Here is a 20,423-nt window from a genome sequence, read left to right on the forward strand (position 1 = left end):
CCTTACAAGACGGAGGCAAGGAGGGACAGAGAGAGATGTGATAGTGGAAACAGAGGTGACAAACAGGGAGGGAGGACTATGAAAGTGGCAAGCTGCTGGCGTTGAAGGCGGAGGAAGGAGCCCTGAGCCAAGGAATCCAAGCAGCCTCTAGAAGTGGGAGAGGATGAAGCAGTCAATTCTAAAGCCTCCAGGAGCTGGGCCTGCAGAAACCTTGGTTTTACGACTTCTGACCCCGGAACGGTAAGATGATACGTTGCCCCAGGTCCGTGGAGACCTGTTACCGCAGCCACCGAGTGTTCCTGCGGGTAGAGCTCCAGCCTCCCTCCCAAGGTGGGGACTCATCTTTAGACAGCAGAGGCCCAGGGAGGAGCTGGGCCTCCACGGCACCATCCAGCCTCTGGTCCATACTCCCAGCAAGCCCCCGACCCTGACCTTCCACGCACAGGAACAGAAGTCACATAAGCCTCCCTCCTCCCCATTATGGTGTCAGCCAACCGGAGCTGGGTTTTCTGCTTCTGGCAACTCAGTGGAGTCCTGCCCCGACGTGGTCATGGGACACTGCCCTCCCCGGGGCGCCGAGTTCTCCTTCACCTCCTGGGAAGATGGGGTAGGACTAACATCCAAGCTCTGTTTGCAAAAGGGAGGGCAGCCAAATGGCTGAATGTTCTTTTCTCAAAAGTGCGAAGGCCCTGCCCCATGTCGGGTACGTCCATATGACTCCACAGGCATCGTGGCAAGGAAGGGATTGGAGGCCCTCCCCTCCCCCACCCCTCCCCCTCTGGGTGCCACCTCTGAAGCTCAGGGGGGAGGGAAGGAAGCGGCGAGTGGTCTGGAGTGTGGAAGAGGCTGGGGGTCCTGTGAGGCTGCTGCAGCTGTGGGTCAGGAAGGGGCCAAGGGAGCAGTGACAGTGGCCTGGGCTCTTGAGCCGTCCCTGAGAATTGTCTCCGCCCTCCCAAGAGAACCAGGCAGAGGATGAGTCAGAACTAAAAAAAATATTTCATTTCATTCTGAATAAAAAACGGAACAGACAGAACTCTCGGGGATCCTGAAAACAATGTCATTGCTACGGCAAAATTTCACAGAAATCATCGCACAGAGTGTGGAGACCGAGCCTAGGCCCCAACCAGTGGTGAAGGCTGCCTATCTGGGGAGGGGCACAGGGGTGGGGGGGGGAGGTGGTGGCCCCTGTGGGCCAGGCACAGGTGGTGGCTGTGCCCCTGGGATGAGCCCTGCCAGGTCCCCAGGGACCAGGCTCAGGGCCTGGCCTCCAGCTCCCACCACAGGGCTGCAGCCAGGGGCTGGGAGCGGTCGCCCTGTCCTCAAGGGCCCTCTGTGCGGGAGCCCTTCCGGCTGCGTGTGGCCCACATTCCCCGCTTGGAGTGGTAGTGGTGGTAAAAGTTCCTCAGTCGGAGCCGCTCCACCTCCAGCCCTGCCTGCAGGACCCTGGGTAGACAGGGGGTGTCAGGACCCTGGGGCGCCGTGGCAGAGCTGCCCCTAAGCCTATAGGGTGTGTGTTTTGGGGGGGTGCTGGTGTCAGGACCTGGGTGGTAGGAGTTCACTGTGGCTGCTCTGATTCTTCTGGAACCTGGGGTAGGCAGGAAGGGCGTGGTCAGGGCCCTGGCCCAGGGGCTGGATGTGTGAGGGATGCCCCTACTGCAGGGTTCTGGTGGGGGATGGGGACTCAGGACCACGACAGAACTATGGAATCTGGGGACACGGTCTGTTCCAAGGCTGTCCCTGAGTCTGTAGGACCCAAAGGGGTTTTGGGGGTTGGGGCGGTCGAAGAGTTTCTCCCCAGGCCCCCAGATCCTGGGAGATGAAGCAGAAGCACAGAGACCCTGCACACATGAAGGCCCCTCAGCCTGCCCCTTCCCACTCAGAGGAAGCTGTGGAAGTATCCTTAGTCTAGCTGAGGGGTGGGGAGGTGGTCACCTGTCCAGGAGCTCCCAGTCCTCGCCCCCCCACTGGTCACGGAACTCCTCAGTGTTCATGCCTCCGACGCGGTCGAAGTCTGACTTGTAGATCCCGAAGAGGCCAAAGCCATTCACCTCCCAGTAACCTGGGCAGGGAGATGGCCTTCAGACCCCAGGTCTTGCAAGCCTTCCTCCCCAACCTCAGGAGTGGGTCTGGTACAGGGTCCCATCCCCAGAGGGGCTCTCAGGGGTCACCCCTCTGTGGGCGGGGTCATAATCTGGAGCCCTGCCCAAGAGTGAGGGTGCTGGAGGAGGTCCCTAGGGGCAGGCATGATCCTGGAGGTGCTGGGGGGTACCTGGGTTTGTGGACGAGGGGCACTGATGGGTCCCCAGGCCTACTTCAGGAGTTGGGAGAGGCCCCCAGGGGCCGAGATTCTGCCCTGGCATTGGTGGGACTTCCAGGGTCACCGGGGTGGGGGCAGCAGGGCCTTACCATGAGGGTCCCCCGGCGAGCTCCCGCAGCCCAGGCGCATGACCACAGGTGCGAAGGCCAGCTTGCCCTCCACGCAGTGCTTGCGGATGCCGTCCAGGATGTTGGGGGGGAAATGGATGTGCAGGTCGCAGAGGAAAACGATGCTGCTGGCATCCTGGAGGTGGAGGTCACGGGGACACCTGAGTCCCCTCCCCTCCTCCCCTAGCTGAGCTCCTCCCTTGGCTCCGCCCACTCGGCTCTCCCCACCGGCCTGCGCACCTCCACGGCATCCACGCCAGCTTGCAAGCCCGCTGAGCGCTCAAAGTTTCCAGTTCGCCTCAGGTACTGGTACCTGGGGGGTGAGGGAGAGCAGGGGCAGAGGTAGGAAAACCCACCTCCTGGAGGAGGCAGGATGCGCTTGGTCCTCCCCAGCAGGGGTGGAGGGCACTGTTACCGGGGCAGCCGAGCTGCGCTCAAGGCCCGTTCCACATCCATATCCTCGCTCTCAAAGTCCACCAGGATGACGCTGAAGTGGGAGTCCCCCGTGCGGGCGTGCAGCGCGGCCATGTCGGCCAGGAACTGTGCCACCCAGCGCGCCTGGTTCTTCACTGGAGGAAGATGGTGCCACCGAGTCCATCCCAAGCTGACTCTGCGGTCCCCCTCCACGGCCAGTGGTGCTCCCTCGCCTCGATAGGAGGGCTCCTGGAACCCCACCCCGCATCCCGGGTGCCTGGGCCCACGGCACTCCCACGCACCTGGCACGATGAAGTGTACCATCACGTCCTGGCGCCACGCCAGGCGCAGTGGCCGGCAGAGCTCCGGGCGGCCGTCTGGCCGTGTGGAAGCGGCGGGCGCTGGCTCAGGACTCTCTCCCTCCCTGTCTATGTCTCCCGCGTGGGCTCCCGGCAGCCGCAGGAAGACGTACTCGGACAGACGCAGGCGGCCGCCTCCACGCTCTTGCAGCTCCAGCTCCAGGAGGAAGCGGCTTCCGCGCGCAGAGTCTCGGCGCTTCTCCACGTTCACGATGCGCAGAAGCGCGTAGCGCCTGGGAAGCGGGGATGGGTCAGCACCCTTGGGCTTCGACCTTGCGTTCCTCCTCCTTCCCCGCCCCCAAGACCCAGAAACCAGGGAGCCGCTCAGCTGGGGCTGGGGTAGCTGCTGGGAATCCTCTTCCCTACCAGGCTGCCACAGCCCCCTCACACCTCGTGCCCTGCTGGGGAGCTCCCAGAAGACAGGCCCACACCGTGTGCCTCTCCCACCCTACAGTAGCGTACACTTGGAGGCGTCCCCAAGCCCAGGCCGGTCCTTTCCTCTTCTGCGGTCTTCCTGCCACCACTCACATCCAGTGATCTTTAGGACGTGCTCAGAAAGCCTCGGGGCCACCCACTGTCCACAGAACAAGGAGGCTCGGAGGTCTTAGAGCGGCACTCTAGGACCATAGGCAGATTCTATGGGGCCTTCAGTACCCCATTGCTGGGTAAACCGACTTCCTCTTCCTCCAGGGTCTTTGTTCTGGGGTATCCAGTCTGGCCTGCTTGCAGCAACCCTCTGCTGTTCTTTCTAAGGCCCTGAGGGAAGGTGCCCCACCCCCGCTTCTGCCCCTTCCCCCTGTCTGGCCCTGCTGAGTATCTTTCCTCCTCCACTCTGCCTTCAAGCAGAGGCTTCTCCTCCTGGGAAAACAAGGTCCTGCCCTTGCTAAGGTGGCTTCTTCCATTCTGCCGCTTGTCCGCCCTTTGCAGGCAGCACCCCTCCCTAGGGGAGCCCACCTGGGTGACCTCCAAGGGGTACATTCCCCTCCTATCCCCCGCCATCCCCACTATGCTCTCCCAGTGTCAAGGACTTTCTGTCCCCAATGCTCTGGGTCCACCTACACTCTCCGTGGGCTGTTCCTACCCTGCTCTCAGGAAGCTCAGAACCAAGGGCTCATGCTCGGCCACCTGGAATCAAACCCCTGCCCCCCCCACGCGGCCCATCATGGGCCCTCGATCTAGCCTGTCACTCACGGCCCCTGTGAGCTTCCCATCCTGTCTGCTCCTCTCCAAGGCAGCAACAGGCCTGTCTTCAACCCAGACAGGTCAAATCCCTGTCCTGCTCAAAACCGTGTATCGAACGTAAGAAAAATGGCGGTGGGGGGGCGAGTTGCTCAAGGCCCACAACGGCCCCCTCTCCATCCTCTGCATACCAGGCGCCTGGCTGCCTGTTCCAGTGCCTTTGCTACCACCGCTGTCTTTGCGGATTTTGCCCGTCCTTCACGGCTCACACAACTCAGAACTCACCATGGCTCCAATGGGGCCAAGCTGAGGCCTCCCACTTGCCACACTGCTACCTACGTGGGGGTGGAGACAGGCCTAGATTCCTGGGGCCTGGGGAAGCCCAGAGTCAGCCATGGGGCAGGAGCCCTGTGCCCGCCTCTGGAGTCAGAGGCGGACCCTCCTGGAAGACCCAGTAGCGTTGTGCCGTGGGAGGAGGAGGGGTCCAGGGACTCTCGGCTTGACTTCTGGACGTGTCTCTATCTGGAGGAGAGACCTGGCTGGCTCAGATTCATTCCTGGGCTCAGGCCCACGGTGACAGTGTGGGGCCTGGAGGTGCAGGACACAGCCGCCAGCGCCCCACTGCCCCGCTGGCTGTGTGTGTGTGTGTTGGGGGCGTCTGAGGCTTCTCACCCTGGACAAGAAGAAGCCCCAGAAGGCAGAGCGAGACAAGCAGAGAAGACTCTTCCCTAGGGGTGTATGTGCGCTCCCAGGTCAGTACCCCGGGCCCCGGGGAAAGTCCGAAGGTGCCACAGAGGCTGGGGCCTCCCCCCATGGCCGCCCTCCCCATACCCGCCATGGTGGGCGTTGAGCCGCTCCATATACTGAGCCACCACGTCCACGGCCTCAGCCTCCGGCAGCTGCAGGTTCCCCGACACGTTGCAGCGCAGGTCATTCCAGTCCGAGCGCAGCAGCTCCAAGTCCATCGCGCCCACGCTGAACGTGCGCTGCCAGTCGATGGCGTCCTCGCGCCAGCGGCCGCGGGGGGGCCCGCCTACCTCCTCGCTGTCCTCGCCCTGGGCCCCAGCTTCGTCAGCTTCCCCCTCCTCCTCCTCCGCGTCCTGCCCAGGCACCTGCGGCCTGGACACCTGGGACAAGCTCAGGAAGGAGGTCACTGGCTGTGCTTCTGATGACAAGTTCAAGTCCGTGGTGGGTCCCGGGAGGCCCAGCATGCGCAGCTGGCCCTCCCGGCTCCCCTGGGTGGCCTGCGCCCGGGCAGAGGGCCTCAGCTCTGTGGCGGGGGAGCCACCGGTCCTGTGGCCTCGAGACTGGGGCGGGTGCGGGGGGGCCCGCAGCTGCACCCGCGGAAGTGGTCTGGGACGGAGGAAGACTCCGGGGAAGGGCGGCCAGGGCGGGCCTCGGGGGCTGAGAGGTGCCAGGGCCTGCGAGGGGGCCCGCAGTCTCGGCCGCACCCGTGTCACATACACCTTTGGGGGCGGCTGCTCAGCGGCTGCTCGGGGGCGCAGGGCGTGGCCCAAGAAGAGGGGCAGGGGGCGCGCAGCCCGGGCAGCCCAGCTCAGCGCCCGGGAGCGCCTGGGGGTTGGCAGGTCCCGGGTGCTGGGAGGCGCTGGCGCGGTGGGCTGGGGTCCCGGAGGTGTGGTGGGGGCCACCGGGGACGGGGATCGGCGGCCGCTCTGCAGGAGGGACGCCTCCGTAGGCTCCAGATGGTCCAGCAGCTCCCCCTCGTCCTCATCGTCCAGGAAGTCTGTGGGAAGCATGGCTAAGCCGGCCACGCCCAGGTGGGCACGCGCTGGGGGCGTGGGGGGCACTCACCGTCCGGGTTGAGGAAGAGGAAGGCTCGGCGCTGCCCCTCCTCTTCGTCTTCCTCCCCCTCCTCCCTGTCCATCTTCATGTACTTATAGAACCCAAACCTGGGGTGGGGACGGGGCATCAGAGAGGACACCCCGCCTCCCTCAAGAGGCCCCGCCCTCATTCCTGGCGGGTGCACCACGAACTACCCCCCCACCTTTCCAAGTACAGCGGCGACTCCCGGTAGAAGCACTTGTTTTCCGTCTCCATGTGAGTGAGGCGCGTATGATCATTGGGGTAGACGAAGGACAGGTACACCTGCGGGCGGGGCAGAGGGCTCAGGGGACCCTGGGAGGGAGGTCAGGTCTCAGGAGGGTCTTGGGGAGGGGCACTTACAAACTGCAATCCCTGGTATCTGGCGATGGGGAAGTCCTTGACGACATACGTGGGGGCATAGGCGCACGGCTCCAGCACATTCTCCAGACTTGAAGGCTCCACACGAGGAGCTGTGGGACAGGCGGTCACAGAGTGGCAGGCTGGGTGTCCCCACCCCGCCCCCCTCCGGGGTCCCCTCTCACTGAGGAAGAAGGTGTCTCGGGGGTCCGGGCGCAGCATGTCGGCTCTGGGCTCCTCCTGAGGCAGGTGCCCCCCCACATGGCTAGCCGGAGACTGAGGGACGTGGGCCACGTGGTCCATCTTCAGGGATGACTCATCTGGGGGCAGAGGGATGTGTGGGGTCCCCAGGAATACCCAGACACCACTCCTCAACCCTCCCCACCCACATACAAGCCCATCTCAAAGAGACCCCCCCATCAGGAGCCTACCCCTCTCCCCAGGGAGGTACTGGGCTCCGCACCTGTGTACAAGGAGATGTGAGCAGAGCCTATAACCTCAAACTTCAGGCCCGGCAAGAAGGCTCGCCACTGGGGGAGGAAGAGAGTGGTCAGGACCAAAGGGTGGGGTCGAGAATGGAAACAGCTGGAAAGGAATGGGTCTTCTCTGGTGTGGGCGTGGGGAACTAGCGGGGCAGCCCCTTCAAGGATACAGGGAACTTCTTGGTGGCAGGTAAGGACCCCCACCCCCCCAGTGCTCCCTCCAGGCCTTGCCTGACACCCTAAGCACTCCCTTGCCTGCTGCTGGCTAGGACTTTCCTGCGGCCTGCTTCCCCATTCTACAGCTACTGCTGTCCTGGAGTCACAGCCCACCTTCCAGGGGCCAGCACACCTCATCTCACCAGATCTCCCCCTCCCTGTTTCCCCACTCCTGTGGCTGCTCCTTCTCAGTCTCCTTTGCAGGCTCTGTCCCTCCTTCCCTCCTCTCAAGCTGGGGTTCCTAGGAGCTGTTCTAGGCCCTCGTCCCTTCCTAGCTCATTCTGGGTCCTCCTGGCACACCCTTGTCTTCCAGAAGATCACCCTAAACCTGCGTCTCCAGTCCTGACCCCCTGCCCACTGAGCTGGGAGGTGCCTGTCACATACACCCGACACCTGGGACATCCCACAGAACTGGGGCTGAGAACCCCCACCCCAACCTAATCTTCACGCCACACACCACCAGGCTCAGGCCCTCTGTCTTGGGCACACCCCCTGCCCCCTGCACCTGCCACTTCTTCCTTTCCCACCTCCCTGGTTCAGGGACCGCACATAAAAGACCCCTTCCCCCCAGGCTCTCTGCAACAGTGGCCACAGGGTTTTTCCTGAAATGCAAACTCCACTGCTTCTTTCCCAGGACAAAGCCAGAGCTGTCCAGCGTTGGCACTGCAGGCCCTAGCTGGCCACTGGACCCCTTGAGGTTCTAGAAGAATGCCGGGTGTTCACATTCCTCTGCTTTTCTTGGGATCTGGAATTCACCCAGTGCACCTGCCTCCCAGAGTCTCTCCTCCTGGGCTTGTCCTAGGAATGCCTCATCTCTCCAGACGCTACTGGAGCGCGGTTCGTCCTGAAGCCTCTCTGAGCAGACAGAGCTGGCCTCGGGCCCTGTCCCTGAGGGTCTGCTTTGCCACCTGGACAGGACCTCCCGGGAGGGGGGGCAGGGTCCACACCATTGCCTTGAAGGGAGTGCTGGGAGCAGAGGGGCAGGGGAAGGAAGGTAGACCCTCTAGAAGCCCACAGATGGCAGGCCACACTCACGCCCACTTCCACGTGGTCTGAGCCTCGGTCGTCCTGCTTGTGCAGCAGCTCGAAGTAGTACCTCCGGGAGGCCATGAGCCTGGGGAAACAAGGAATCAGGGGGACATGCCTCTGCCACGCCCCCACGGGCTCCAAACAGGGCACGCAGAGAGGATGGGGTGCTCAGGGGTGACCCCCCAGGCTGGTTTGACAGGTCGGCCCAAGTGCAGTGGTTCATGTGTGTCCAAATGTGTGCACACTCATGCACACACACACTCCCAGTCACTCACCGCTTGGGCTTGGAGACCTGGGAGCTGAACTTGGTGAATTCTCCAGGTGCTGTCCACTCTGAGCCGGTCTGGGAAGCAACACAGGAGGGAAGGAGGGGCCCCCCCTCCTCGGAGGCCCCAGCCTCATCCAGCCCCTGTCCCTTAAAAGCCGGAGGAGACAGGTTCTGGAGGCAGCAGGAGGCCCAGTGGAGACAGACGGGGGTGTGGGTGGAGGGGCGAGGGCAGGAGGGCTGTGGGGTTCAGGGTACCTTGCCCACAAAGGCCACCAGCTGGGCACTCGCCGGGCTCTCGTTTGGGCTCAGCCAGAACTCAGAGTTGTCGTCTGAAGCCACAGAGAACTGGACGTCTCCTAAGGCCACAGGACGGGGACTCAGGGCGGGTGTGGGGCCCCTTGGGATCTCCCCTCCCCGGCACGACGCCACCCTCGCACCGTCTCTCGCCGGGTGGATGAAGCCGAAAATCCGCAGCCCGTAGTTCTTCCACTTGGGGGACACAGCCAGCTTCTTCACGGTGGTGCGCGTCTGGGGGGCGGCAGGCTGTGCCGTCAGAGCCTGGGGGCTGCCCCTTCCCACCCCGGGGGCCGCCCTGCCCCTCAGAACTCACGTGAGGGAACAGCGGGAAGTGCAGGTTCCTCCGTAGGTGGCCCACGGCGCCGCCGCACCAGTCCTCAAACACGTGCAGGTTCACCTGCCCCTTGTACTGGGGGGCGGGAGGGGGCTTACCTTCCGCGAAGCCCACTCCACACCCCCCGAAGCCCACGGCAGGTGGGCCGAGCGGAGCTCACCTCGTCCCCCCACGGAGGCGCCTGATGAGTGAGGTTCAGAGGGGGCGGCTTTCCAGCCCCCGCGGGAAACAGCGCGTTTGGGTCCCGGCCATCGGGCTGCGGGACAGAAAAGGCACCAGGGTCAAAGCTGAGAAATGGGAGGGCAGGGAGGGGTCACACGACCACAGCCAGCGGCACACAAACTTCCCAAGGACTCCCCTGCACACATCTAGCCGTAACATCCCAAGCCACGGTGCCCCGGCCACACACAGCCGGGGCTCCTCACACCTGCTGGGTAGACCTGGGCCAGCCCACATGGGCACCACTCGTGACACCACCGCCCCCAGCCGGAGCTCCAGGGGGGGCTGCCTGTGTCTGGGCCGTGCCTAACCCACATTCTCCACACACAGCCACGGTGTCCGAGGCCCCGGCATGCGAGTGTGTGCTGCACGCGTGTCCCTTCCCACAGCCCTGCTCACCACCTGTGCCTCCTCCCGGCTCTCACTGGAGTCCTCCGCCCTCTGCGTGGACAGTGCGGCGCGGATGCCCCTGCCCTCGGTGACGCCGCTCAGCTTCTCCCCATCTGTGGGGGGCACGTGGGGCATGAGCGGGGCCTGGGCTCACTCCATGACACAGCCCCTGCTGCGGGGTGTCAGCTGGGGGCAGTGGGGTCTCTTGCTCCCTTGTGGTACTCAACACCCCACTTACAGCGCGGAGGCTGGGCCCTTCTCCCACATCCCACCTAGGGGGCAGGCAGCCCCTCTCCAGGCCTCTGCCTGGCTTCTCCGAGCTCCCTGACCAGTGAGCAGAGCTGTGTGAGACCTAGGGCAGGGGCTCTGCCGACAGGAAGGCCCCGGGAAGCGCCCTCAGCACTTGTACTGCCGTGTTCTGTGTCTCCCTCCCTTATCAAACCCTGCTAGGGGCTGGTGCTAGAACTTGTTACTGGGAAAGCTGGGGCTTTGTCTTAACCCTACACCAACCCCAGCGTATGGCACATGTGCCACCTGCTGCCCTCGGAGTGGGGGTCCAGGACCGGAGGAGCCCTGGCACCAGCCTGTACGGATGAGGGACAGACACACTGGTTAGGCTGCTGGAGGACCTGGGGCCAACGTGGCTCTGGAGAGAGACTGTACCCCTAAGGAACTGTTCCTGGATCTGTCTGGGGTCATCTCTAGAGCTTAGCACCCCTACACACATCCCCTAGCCTGGGGTACTGCCTGGCCCCTGACTCCCTCAAATTCCCAGACTTCTTGCCCAAACTGTGGACCTGAACGTACCCCTGTTCCCTGGAGGCGGGGGCGGGGGTGGGCACCCCCCGGGACCAGAGGCTCTGGGAGGCTTTATTGCATCCCACTTCTGCTCCTCTTGGTAGTTCCACTCAGGGATCCCCAATCCAGGAGCCCTGCCTCTGCTCTAGAGCAAGCCTGGGTTTTGACGTCCGTGCTCATCCTTCAATCCAGACCCGAGGAGCCAGATTCCTGTGTGGACACAACTGGCCTGAGCCCCTTATGCTGGACAGGGGAGCTGTCCTTGGTCTCCTGCCTGTGGGACTCCTGTGGGACCTGCCCACCTGATCCTTCTTCAGGCTTCCTTCCTCAGTGCCCTCTGTCCAGCTGGGAGATGAGCCCCTAAGAGGCTCCCAGTCAAATCCCCATAGCCTGGCCCCGATACTCCCTGCCCACCAAGCTAAGGCCATGGGGACTAGGAGCTTTCTGTGCTGGGGTCCCAGGCCAGGCTGCCACCACTGTCCTGCAGGGGCTGAGCCCCAGCACAGTGAGGTCCACAGAGGCCTCCTGCCACACGGGTATCTTGCAGGATCCCAGGAAAGTAGCCCCCCACTCCGCTCCAATGCTGCCTCCCCAGTTGTAAGTGAAGACAGCCCTGACCCAATACTCAGAAAGGCCTCAGCATGTCCAGCTGGCCAGCTTCTCACAAGCCCTACCCTGGGGGGGAGCCCAGGTGGCTGGACCAAAGGTGGGGCTGGGTCTCGAGCCAAGACTCATGAGCTGGGGCTTTCCCTGGAAGGTGCCTCTTGAGAGTCAGACCTTCCAGGACCCTGAACAGCTCCCGCTCACCTGGGAGTAGGGAGAGCAGTGACCCAGCTTCTCTGCTGGCAAGGCTGAGAGCAGAGAGGGACTCAGAAATGGGGTTCCCACACCTCCACCCCCTCCCAGTTGCTGAGCTAGACTCCCTAGCTGCTCAGGAAGTCAAGCTGGGGAGGACTGTGGTTGCCTGGAAAGCCACAGAGGTGGCTCGGGAAGGGGATCTGGTTTTGTTCTGTGTCACTGGGTCATGCACTGCGTGACTATCTATCTGTTTGTTTGCAGATAGCGGCGTTAGGAGGGCTTCTTTTAGGGACTAAGTAGTGCTGGGGGCCTCTCTGTAGTGTGGTGGCTGTGAGGTGTGTAGACTCTGGTGGGGGAGGGGGGTTTGGGACAAGCTCCAGACCCCTGGCCTGGGACATCTGTGGAGCCAGGTGTCCAGGCACACAGAGGGGAGGCAGATGGCTCTGGCAACTGGGAGACAGGAGTGGGAATGAACAGGGAGGTCTGGACCCCTCGGTTAGTGGCCCTGGGTGTTGTGAGCCAAAATCATTGTTCTGAATCTTAAGGAAGCAAGATTCTCTTCCCACCTCCCATTCTAAGGACACCCAGCTCCCTGCTTCCTTAAGAAGGGTCAGGGGCACAGGGGCTTCTGCTCCCGCTTAGCTAGGATGGGTGTGGGCGGGGTTACTCCTGCCCTGAGGTGTTGCCCTCTCTCCCATCCCCACACCCCTTCCCCAGGTTCCAGGCTTTCTGCTTCTCCCCTTCCCACCAGGTTCTCATAGTTTTGTTTCTCCTGCCCAGAGCGCTCTTTCTCTAGATGGGTTCAGCACCCACCCCCTTCAAGAGGCTGTCCAGATCCCCTTAGCTGAATGGGCAGGACCCCCTCCCCTGGCTCTTTCCCACAACAGTCAGCAGGACTGATTTGCTTTGGGGGTTCGCTGTCCTCACTGGAGTGTGAGCTGGAAGAAGCTGGGGAGTTCACTCCAGGCAGTTCAGGGGTCCCCAGGCTGGATCCCCATCACCCCCCAACACAACAGCACCTCAGTCTCTTGTTACGGGTTTACCTAGGGCACCTGCTCCGGGAAGCGTTCAAGCGGCACCAGTCGGCTCCCTCCAAACCCTTCCCCCAACCCCCCCCCCCCCCCGCCCCAGGTCTGGACGCTGGATCTGTGTCTCCCCCCTCCCCCCGCAGATGGGTGACCAGGCTCTGCTGAGGAGCCAGGTGGTGGAGGTGCAGGGCCTTCCCGAGAGTCCCGGCGCGCAGGGCCTGGGGGCCATGCCTCCAAGACCCACCGTAAACCCCGTCACTACTGCCTCCAGGTCGGATGCCGGAGTCCGCCCAGGTTTGGGGACGCTCCCCAGGAGGGTCGCGCACGTCACTGCTGACGTCACTGGGCTCCGGGCCGGGCCGAACCGCGCCCCCCGCCCCAATATCGCCGAGCCGGGTAGGGCGACCAGGGTCCCCGGACGCGTCTGGCCGGCGCCGAGCCCCGGGCGCGGCGGGAAGGCCGGGACCCCGCGCCGCTCGAGGCCCTCACCGCCCCCCGCCCCCAGGACGCGCGCCCCCGCCGTACCTCGCCCGTAGCCCAGCCGCTGGCGCAGCGCGCGGCCCTGGCGCACCAGGCTCAGGTGCACGTACGTGAGCCACGCGGCGCAGGTGAGCAGCAGCAGCAGCAGCAGAAGCTTGATCTGCTTGCGGACCTTCTTCACCGGGAACCGCGGCATCGCGGCCCGCCCCGCCCCGCTCGGGCCCTGCTCAGCGGCGGCGCTGCGGCCCCCGGCTCCCGCGCGCCCCGCGCCGCAGCTCCCGGCCCCGCATGGCCCTTTGTCCGCCGCTCGCGGCCGCACGGTGCGGCCGCGACCCCGGGCTGCCCTCGGCCGCGGGCCGGGGTGGGCGGAGCAGCGGCTCCCGGCGGTGCCCCCCGCCCGGCCCCGCCCGGCCGCTCCGGCTCCTCGCTCCTGGGGGCCGCGGCGGGACCGAGCAGCATCCACGCTGCGGTGCTACCCACCGTGAAACGGGCCCGGCGGCCGCGCGGCGCGAGCCAACCGGGGCCCGGCCAGCCCGCGGGGAGCCAATCGGCGGCGCGGGGGGCGGGGCCGGCGGGGTAGGGTGTGCCAGCTCGTCTCCACGCCACGCGCGCGCATCCACCTGGGCGCGCCGGCCGCGCGGCTCGCGGGCGCGGGGACCTGGAGGCGCCGAGGGCTGGGGACCGGGGCAGAGGGCTTCACGGAGGACGGGGAGGTGTGGGGACCGGGGAGTGAGCGTATGGGGGTACGAAGGACGCGGGGACGCGGGACAGAGGTCGGGGGGTGCCCAAGGGACAGTGCGGTGCGAAGGACTGAGACGCAGGAGCTTGGAGATGGGGAGGTGCGGAGAACTGGGGAGGGGGGCGGGGCAGAGGGGTTGGTGGGCGTGGAGCGAGCTGGCACCGACCGGGGCAGGGGACATGGTGGGCGGGGAGGGAGCGGGCATGAAGACCTGGGAGATGCAGAGGACGGGGCCACTCCGGTTGCTTGGAGGACAGGCTGCAGAGTCAGGGGGCACGGGAGAAGTGGAGGTGCAAAGGCCTGGGGTATGTGGACCTGGGACACCAGGGTGGCGATTGGGGGTGTGTAGAGATGGAGGCAGTGGAAGGCACAGGCTAGGAGTTGGGGGACGTTGGGGACACAGGGAGCAGAGGACTCAGGGACAGGAAATAGGGGACTCCAGGGGCCTAGGAAATGTGGGGGGAAAGCTGGAGGATGGGGTACAGCCCCGTCTTGGAGTTGGAGCAAGCCTCTAGAAAATAGTGCAATCCGGAAGAATGGGGCTCAAAGTGGAGGAAAGGGAAAGGAAATTTGGGGGAGATGCACAGGTGGTAGGTGATGATGATGGGTGAGGGGGCAGGAGTGTGGGGTCTGCCATGGAGGTGAGACTGAGGAGACTCAAAAGCACGGGGCTTTATCCGGGTCGCCGGCAGGACATACCGAGAGAGCAGGAGGGGTGCAACAGCTCTCCCACTTCCACTTTGGCTTGGAATGCTGGGGTCTGGGGAGCAGGTCTTGCTGAACTCGAGGGTGGAGGGGAGTGTGGGTGGAGGTTGAACTTTGCCCCACCTGGTTCCCATTCTTTCCTGGGCCACTCCATCCCTTCCCTCTGTCCAACGGCCAGACTGGCCCTTCTCCCCTTCTCCTCTCCTCCGCCTGCCCCACTTCTGTGTTACTGAGCCACAGGCCACCCCAACATGAGTGATGCGGGATGGCCACCGAGGTTCATGGATTCTGTGGGTCAGGAGTTTAGAGCCCAGCGGGACAGCTTTTCTCTGCTCTATGATGTGACGCGCCTCAAGTGGGGAGAATGAAGGGCTGGGGTGACCCTAATGGCTGGGCCAGCACTGGCTGCACCCGGTGTTGGCGCCCAGCTGGCGTGGTTAAGCAGGGCACCCCGATGGGGGCACTCCCAGGAGGCAGCGTCGGGACTCCAGCAAAGGGGGCAAAGTGCCTGTTGGGTCATCACCCTCCAGCACCCACCAACGCCAGTTCTACCACATGCTGTCACAGGCCACCCAGGTTGGAAAGGAGGGGACAGGGACCCCACTGTGTCCTGGACACATTGCGCAGGAAGTTGCAGTCTTGGTGTCCTTTCTTTTTAACCATGGGGACTGGAATCAAGCAGGCCATATTCTGCCCTTACGGCCTTCTGTCACCCTCCGTGTGGACAGTGCCCACTGTCAAACCTCCTCCCCCACCGCCCGTTCCTTGCCTTGTCCTCCAGCCCGCCGTCCACATTTGCACGATCTGCACCTGCACTGAAACATACCAGACCGCGATTTGAGCGTGCCAGCAGCGGTGTGCTTCTGTCTCTCGTGTTTTCTGCAAGCCACACGTGTCTCTGCCCACTGGCAGGTGGGCCGGCTTTCTCCGGAATGTGACGGCGCTGCGGATGGTCTGCGCAGAGAGGTGCTGTGGGACAGCCAGAGGCGGTAGGCGGGTGGGATGCCTGAGCCCTTTGTGGGTGGGGGAAACAGGACGGAGAGTTTGCGAGGCAGCCTGGGCGGGGCCTACATGCACACCCTCCTTTGGTGCCCGGTCACTCGGGTAAGGGACCCGAATGAGGCATGAGTGTCTCCTGAACAGCAAGACGCACGTCACTGCATCTGTTTCTTCCTAGAAGGGACTGCATGCAGCCACTCGCTTTTAGGAAGGGAAGTCTAGACACAGACCGGGCTGCGGGGCCCCTAGACGGTTCAGACGCGGGAAGCCTGGGACTCGCTGTGGAATTCATTCACTGTTAGGCACACACGTGTCGTCGGAATGGCGGCTTTCTGCTCACCGCTTCAGTCGACTTGATGTCACCCGTGTAATGGACTGATGTGAGGTCCCATGGAGACAAGGTCCTGTAGAGATGAGGGCAATCCGGGTCCCCATGGACCTGCTTACGTAGTGAAAGCCCATCAGGGACAGCAGCTGCCGTCGGAGTCGCCGCCCAGTCCAGCTCCTTCGCCTTCAGAGGGACAAACGGGGACGTGCCGCCAAGTGCCACGCCCACACCTTTAGGTCCTTGTTGGGGCTCTTGTTCCTGCGGTCCCTCCGGAGATGCCTTACTGCTCTCGCCTTACTATTTTCCCAGGTAGGAGCCATTCTGGGGTTCTACCTGGCCTTTCCCACCTTAACAGCCCCCACTCCAGGGACCAGGAAACCAAGGTGGGGTCCTGCTACCCGCCAGTCGTGACTTCTGCCACAAGGTAGTAACCGCAGATAGGTTCAGGGACCCTCTGGAGCCACGGGGAGATGGACAGGACCAAGACAGCATTGATCACCTACCCTCCCTGAGCCTCTCCCCTGACTGGGGGTCACAGTGGTATTTTGAGTCTCCAGGAATCAACCTCAGTTCAGAGCCAATGTCCCCGAAAAGCCTAGGATTTCTTCTTTCCCATTATAGGCACATGGTAAGTGCCCTCTTGGGGGCCTCAGGGGCACTGGCCTGGCCATTGTCCAGGGGGCTCTGGGTCTGTGGTCTGCGGACTGGCCTAGCCCTGGAGATCAGTTAGGGCTCCGTGACTTTCTATCCCAGTGATTCAGGTACAACTTTCTGCTGTGGACTGGATGTTTGCATCCCCCTAAATTCATACGTTGAAGCCCTAATCTGCAGTGATGGCCTTTGGAGCTGGGGTTTGGGGGAGGTAGGTAGGGTTCGATGAGGTCCTGAGGGTGGGGACCTGGTCTCACAGGATTAGTGAGCTTAGAGAGGAAACGTCGGGGAGCACGCACACAGGGAGAGGCCACGTGTGCACACTGAGGGGGGCCGCTTGCAACCCAGGACCCCACTGCCCTGGCTCCCTGGTCTGAGACTTCCAGTCTGCAGAACAGCGAGGAAACTGCTGTGGTTGAAGCCCCCCACCCCCCCGATCCCCTGGTCCATGGTATTTTGGGCTCGTATTCACTCGTATTCACTGGGCCTAAAGCTGTTCCGCTTACACAAATCAAGTGGGACTCTGGCAGGCTGCTCGTGATTTTAGTCCCAGGGGATGGTGATTTCTGCAGGTCAGAATATCCTCATTATGCTTTGGCCCCACAGCCGCTCGCCCACTCTGGCATTTGGGTGCTGCCCTTTGCCCTGCCGCTGGGCGTCCTCAGAACCCGGTATCGGGGCAGCAGTTCCCAAGGTCCTTCCTGGTCCACAGAGCTCCCGGGGATGAGCTCCCCTCTTCCTGGACCGGTCAAGGAGGAAGGACCTCTGGATCACCCCTGGGGCACAGTCAGGGAGAGAGAGAGCAGATACAAATGCCATTCATGCAGCATTTAAAAATATTCTTAAAAAACAGTTTTAGAGGGTGCCTGGGTGGCTCAGTGGGTTAAAGCCTCTGCCTTTGGCTCAGGTCATGATCTCAGGGTCCTGGGATCAAGCCCCACATCGGGCTCTCTGCTCAGCAGGGAGCCTGCTTCCTCCTCTCTCTCTGCCTGCCTCTCTGCTTACTTGTGATCTCGGTCTGTCAAATAAATAAAAAATCTTTTTTAAAAAACCAGTTTTAGATTTACAGAAATATTGAACAGGTAGCACTGAGTTCCCGTAGGTTGCCAATCCCAGTTTCCCTTATGTTAACATTGTGCGACACTGTGTGGTACATTTGCCACAATTCATGAGCCAATACTGATGTATCATTATGGATTGAAGCCCAGACTGTATTCAGATTTCCTCCGTTTCCTCTAATGTCCTTTTCCTACTCCAGGACCTCACCCAGGACCCCACATGACATTCGGTCCTCGTGTGTCCCGGGGCTCCTCTGGGCTGTGACAGCTTCTCAGACTTTCTGTTTGTGATGACCTTCACAGTTTGAAGGAGGACCAGTCGGCTATATTGTAGGGTGTCACCGTCTTGGAATCTGCTATTTTTCTCACAACTACGCTGGGGTCGTGGCTTTGAGGGGATGGGCACAGAGGCCAAGAGCCACTGTCATCACGTCATGTCAGGTACACGTGACCGACAGGACTTGCCACCGTGATGCTGACCTGGACTGCCGGCTGCAGTGGGCTTGTCAGGTGTCTCTGCTGTGCCGTTGCTCACGGTCCCCCCTTCCATCCTGAGCTCTTTGGAAGGATGTCCCCCCCCTTCCGTCCTGCACTCTCTGGACAGAGGTCCCCCTTCCATCCCGCACTCTCTGGACGAAGGTCCCCCTTTCCGCCCCATGCTCTCTGGATGGAGGTCCCCCACTTCCGTCCTGTGCTTTTTGGAAGGAGGTCCCCTCTTCCACCCCTCATACTTTGGGAGGACGTCCTGCACTAATGCGCTGGTGGGCAGTGACCATCCCCTTTACGGCAGAGAACGGACGTACTTCGTTCAGAATTCTCTTGCCTGGCAGATTTGTCTCCTCTCTCCCACTTACTCATTTATTCAGTCATTTATTTACATCAGCATGGACTTGTGGGTGTTTATTTTATACTTCGATTTATAATGTGATGCTGCTTTAATTTTGTTGCCCAAATTGTTTCAGCTTTGGCCATTGGGGGAGCTTTCAGTCCTCTGCTCCTCACGTCGGGTGTGTGTGTGTGTGTGTGTGTGTGTGTGTGTGTGTGTGTGTGTGTTTTCAGGACCTCCTTGCTTTCTGGCCCCACAAGATGTTCCAGGCTCATTCTCTATATTTCCTGTTCAGTCCTAAAATCGTCATTTTCCCAAGGACTCTGGCACCTTCCTTTTATCAGAGAACGGTCTTAGGAACCAGTATCTGGGAAATGGGCGTGTTCCTGGCCACCAGAATGCTGTTTCCTTGGCTGCTCAGCACACGAGCCAAAGAAATACACGTGTGTGCCAACAGTATGTGTGTGAGCCTGTGAATATTTCTATGCGTGGCCCTTGGTGTCAACATTAAGCCGGTGCCTCCAGCTCCCAACTGTCATCCCTTGGGCCGTTCTCCCCCCGATTCTCTGTCACTCCCACCCAGGGACACCCTGAGCCATGCAGGCGCCCCTCTTTTCAAATTCTTATTCACCATCAGTACATCTTCTTTGGGGAGGTGTCTGTTCAGATCTTTTGCCCATTTTTTAAGCTGTTTCTGTATTGTTGATTGTTGACCACTCCTTGTCCACTTTAGATACAGCCCTATACTGGACATATGTTTTAGAAACATTTTCTTCTAATCTGTGACTTCTTTTCACTGTCTCACCGGTATATTTAACAGAGCAGAATTTTAAAATTTTAGGGGCGCCTGGGTGGCTCAGTGGGTTAAGCCACTGCCTTCGGCTCAGGTCATGATCTCAGGGTCCTGGGATCGAGCCCCGCATCGGGCTCTCTGCTCAGCAGGGAGCCTGCTTCCTCCTCTCTCTCTGCCTGCCTCTCTGCCTGCTTGTGATCTCTGTCAAATAAATAAATAAAATCTTAAAAAAAAAGAATTTTAAAATTTTAATGAAGTCCAACTTAACAATATTTTCATTCATGGATTTGGCTTGTCTAAAACATCATTGCCAAATCCAAGTTCACTTAGATTTTCTCCTATGTCATCTACTGGAAGTCTTACTTCGGAATTTATATTTAGGTCTATGATCAAGTTTTTGGTTAATTCTAGTCTGTGTATAGACTCACTTTTTGCTTATGGGCGTTCGTTGGTTCCCCCACCATTTGTGAAACTGTCTTCTTCCTTGCATCGCCTTTGCTCCTTTGTCCAAGTTCTGTATGCTATGGGTCTATTTCTGGGTCTCTGTTCGGTTCCATTGATCTATTGGTCTAGTCTTTTGTCAATATTAGGCTGCCTTGATTAGTGTAGTTTCCTAGGAAGTCACATGGTATCAGTCCTCCAATCTTAGTCTTTTTGGTATGGTAGAGTCAATTCCCAGTGCTTGCCTTTTCTGTTCTCTCCTTTTCTTCTTCTTCTTTAAAATTTGTGTATTTATTCTAGAGAGAGACAGAGTGCTCAAGTGGGTGGAGGGACAGAAGGGAAAGGAAGAGAGCGAGAATCTCAAGCAGACTCCCACCAGAATGTGGAGCCCGACACGGGGCTCAGTCCCATGACCGAGAGGTCATGACCTGAGCCTAAACCAAGAGTCAGTGCTGAACCCACTGAGCCCCCAGGCACCCTGTTTCCTTTTCATATAAGCTTTAGCATCACTTTGTCAACATTGCACAATAACCTGCTAGGGTTTAAATTGGGATTACATTGAATCTATAAGTCAAGCAAGGAAGAACTGACATCTTAAAAATATTGAGTTCCTATCGATGAGCATGGTATATCTCCATTTATTTATTTATGTGAGAGAGAGAGAGAGAGAGAAAGAGAAAACACAAGGTAGGAGGAGCAGCAGAGGGAGAGGGAGAAGCAGACTCCTTGCTGAGCCAGGATCCCTATGTGGGGCTTGATCCCAGGACCCTAGGGCCATGACCCAAGCTGAAGGCAGCTGCTTAACCAGCTGAGCCACCCACACACCCCTACATTTATTTGGAACTTAGAAATTTCTTTCATCAGCATTTTATAGTTTTCCTCATGTAGGTCCTGAGCCCATTTTGTTAGATTTATACCTAAATATTTCATTTTTATGGTGCTAATATAAATGATATTGTTTTATTTATTTTTAATTATTATTATTAT

At 60.7% G+C, this 20,423-nt stretch overlaps 1 protein-coding gene across 1 annotated transcript; it reads right to left on the reverse strand.

The window, feature by feature from the left end:
- Positions 1-1,152: 1,152 nt before the first annotated feature.
- B4GALNT4 (beta-1,4-N-acetyl-galactosaminyltransferase 4) lies at positions 1,153-13,309 on the reverse strand. The gene is made up of 20 exons (XM_032879869.1): positions 12,942-13,309; positions 9,802-9,905; positions 9,344-9,439; positions 9,163-9,258; positions 8,990-9,080; positions 8,808-8,908; positions 8,560-8,627; positions 8,291-8,369; positions 7,021-7,087; positions 6,743-6,877; positions 6,561-6,670; positions 6,382-6,482; positions 6,189-6,286; positions 5,208-6,120; positions 3,141-3,430; positions 2,840-2,993; positions 2,665-2,737; positions 2,407-2,560; positions 1,933-2,059; positions 1,153-1,443 (listed from the first exon to the last, which is right to left on the reverse strand). The coding sequence occupies exons 1-20, from the start codon at positions 13,090-13,092 to the stop codon at positions 1,320-1,322; spliced, it is 3,132 nt and encodes a 1,043-aa protein (XP_032735760.1). The 5' UTR covers positions 13,093-13,309; the 3' UTR covers positions 1,153-1,319.
- Positions 13,310-20,423: the final 7,114 nt, after the last annotated feature.

The sequence above is a fragment of the Lontra canadensis genome, unplaced genomic scaffold (genome assembly GCF_010015895.1).
Source record: "Lontra canadensis isolate GAN:19392208 unplaced genomic scaffold, GSC_riverotter_1.0 scaffold66, whole genome shotgun sequence".
NCBI classification, from domain to species: domain Eukaryota; kingdom Metazoa; phylum Chordata; class Mammalia; order Carnivora; family Mustelidae; genus Lontra; species Lontra canadensis.

Excerpts from the sequence above, each read along its gene's own strand:
- B4GALNT4 (XM_032879869.1), bottom strand. The coding sequence starts at position 13,092 with ATGCCGCGGTTCCCGGTGAAGAAGGTCCGCAAGCAGATCAAGCTTCTG. Across the intron at positions 8,909-8,989 it reads CATCCACCCGGCGAGAGACG|GAGACGTCCAGTTCTCTGTG; the intron begins GTGCGAGGGTGG and ends CTGTGGCCTTAG. Across the intron at positions 7,088-8,290 it reads CAGACCACGTGGAAGTGGGC|TGGCGAGCCTTCTTGCCGGG; the intron begins GTGAGTGTGGCC and ends TTCCTCCCCCAG.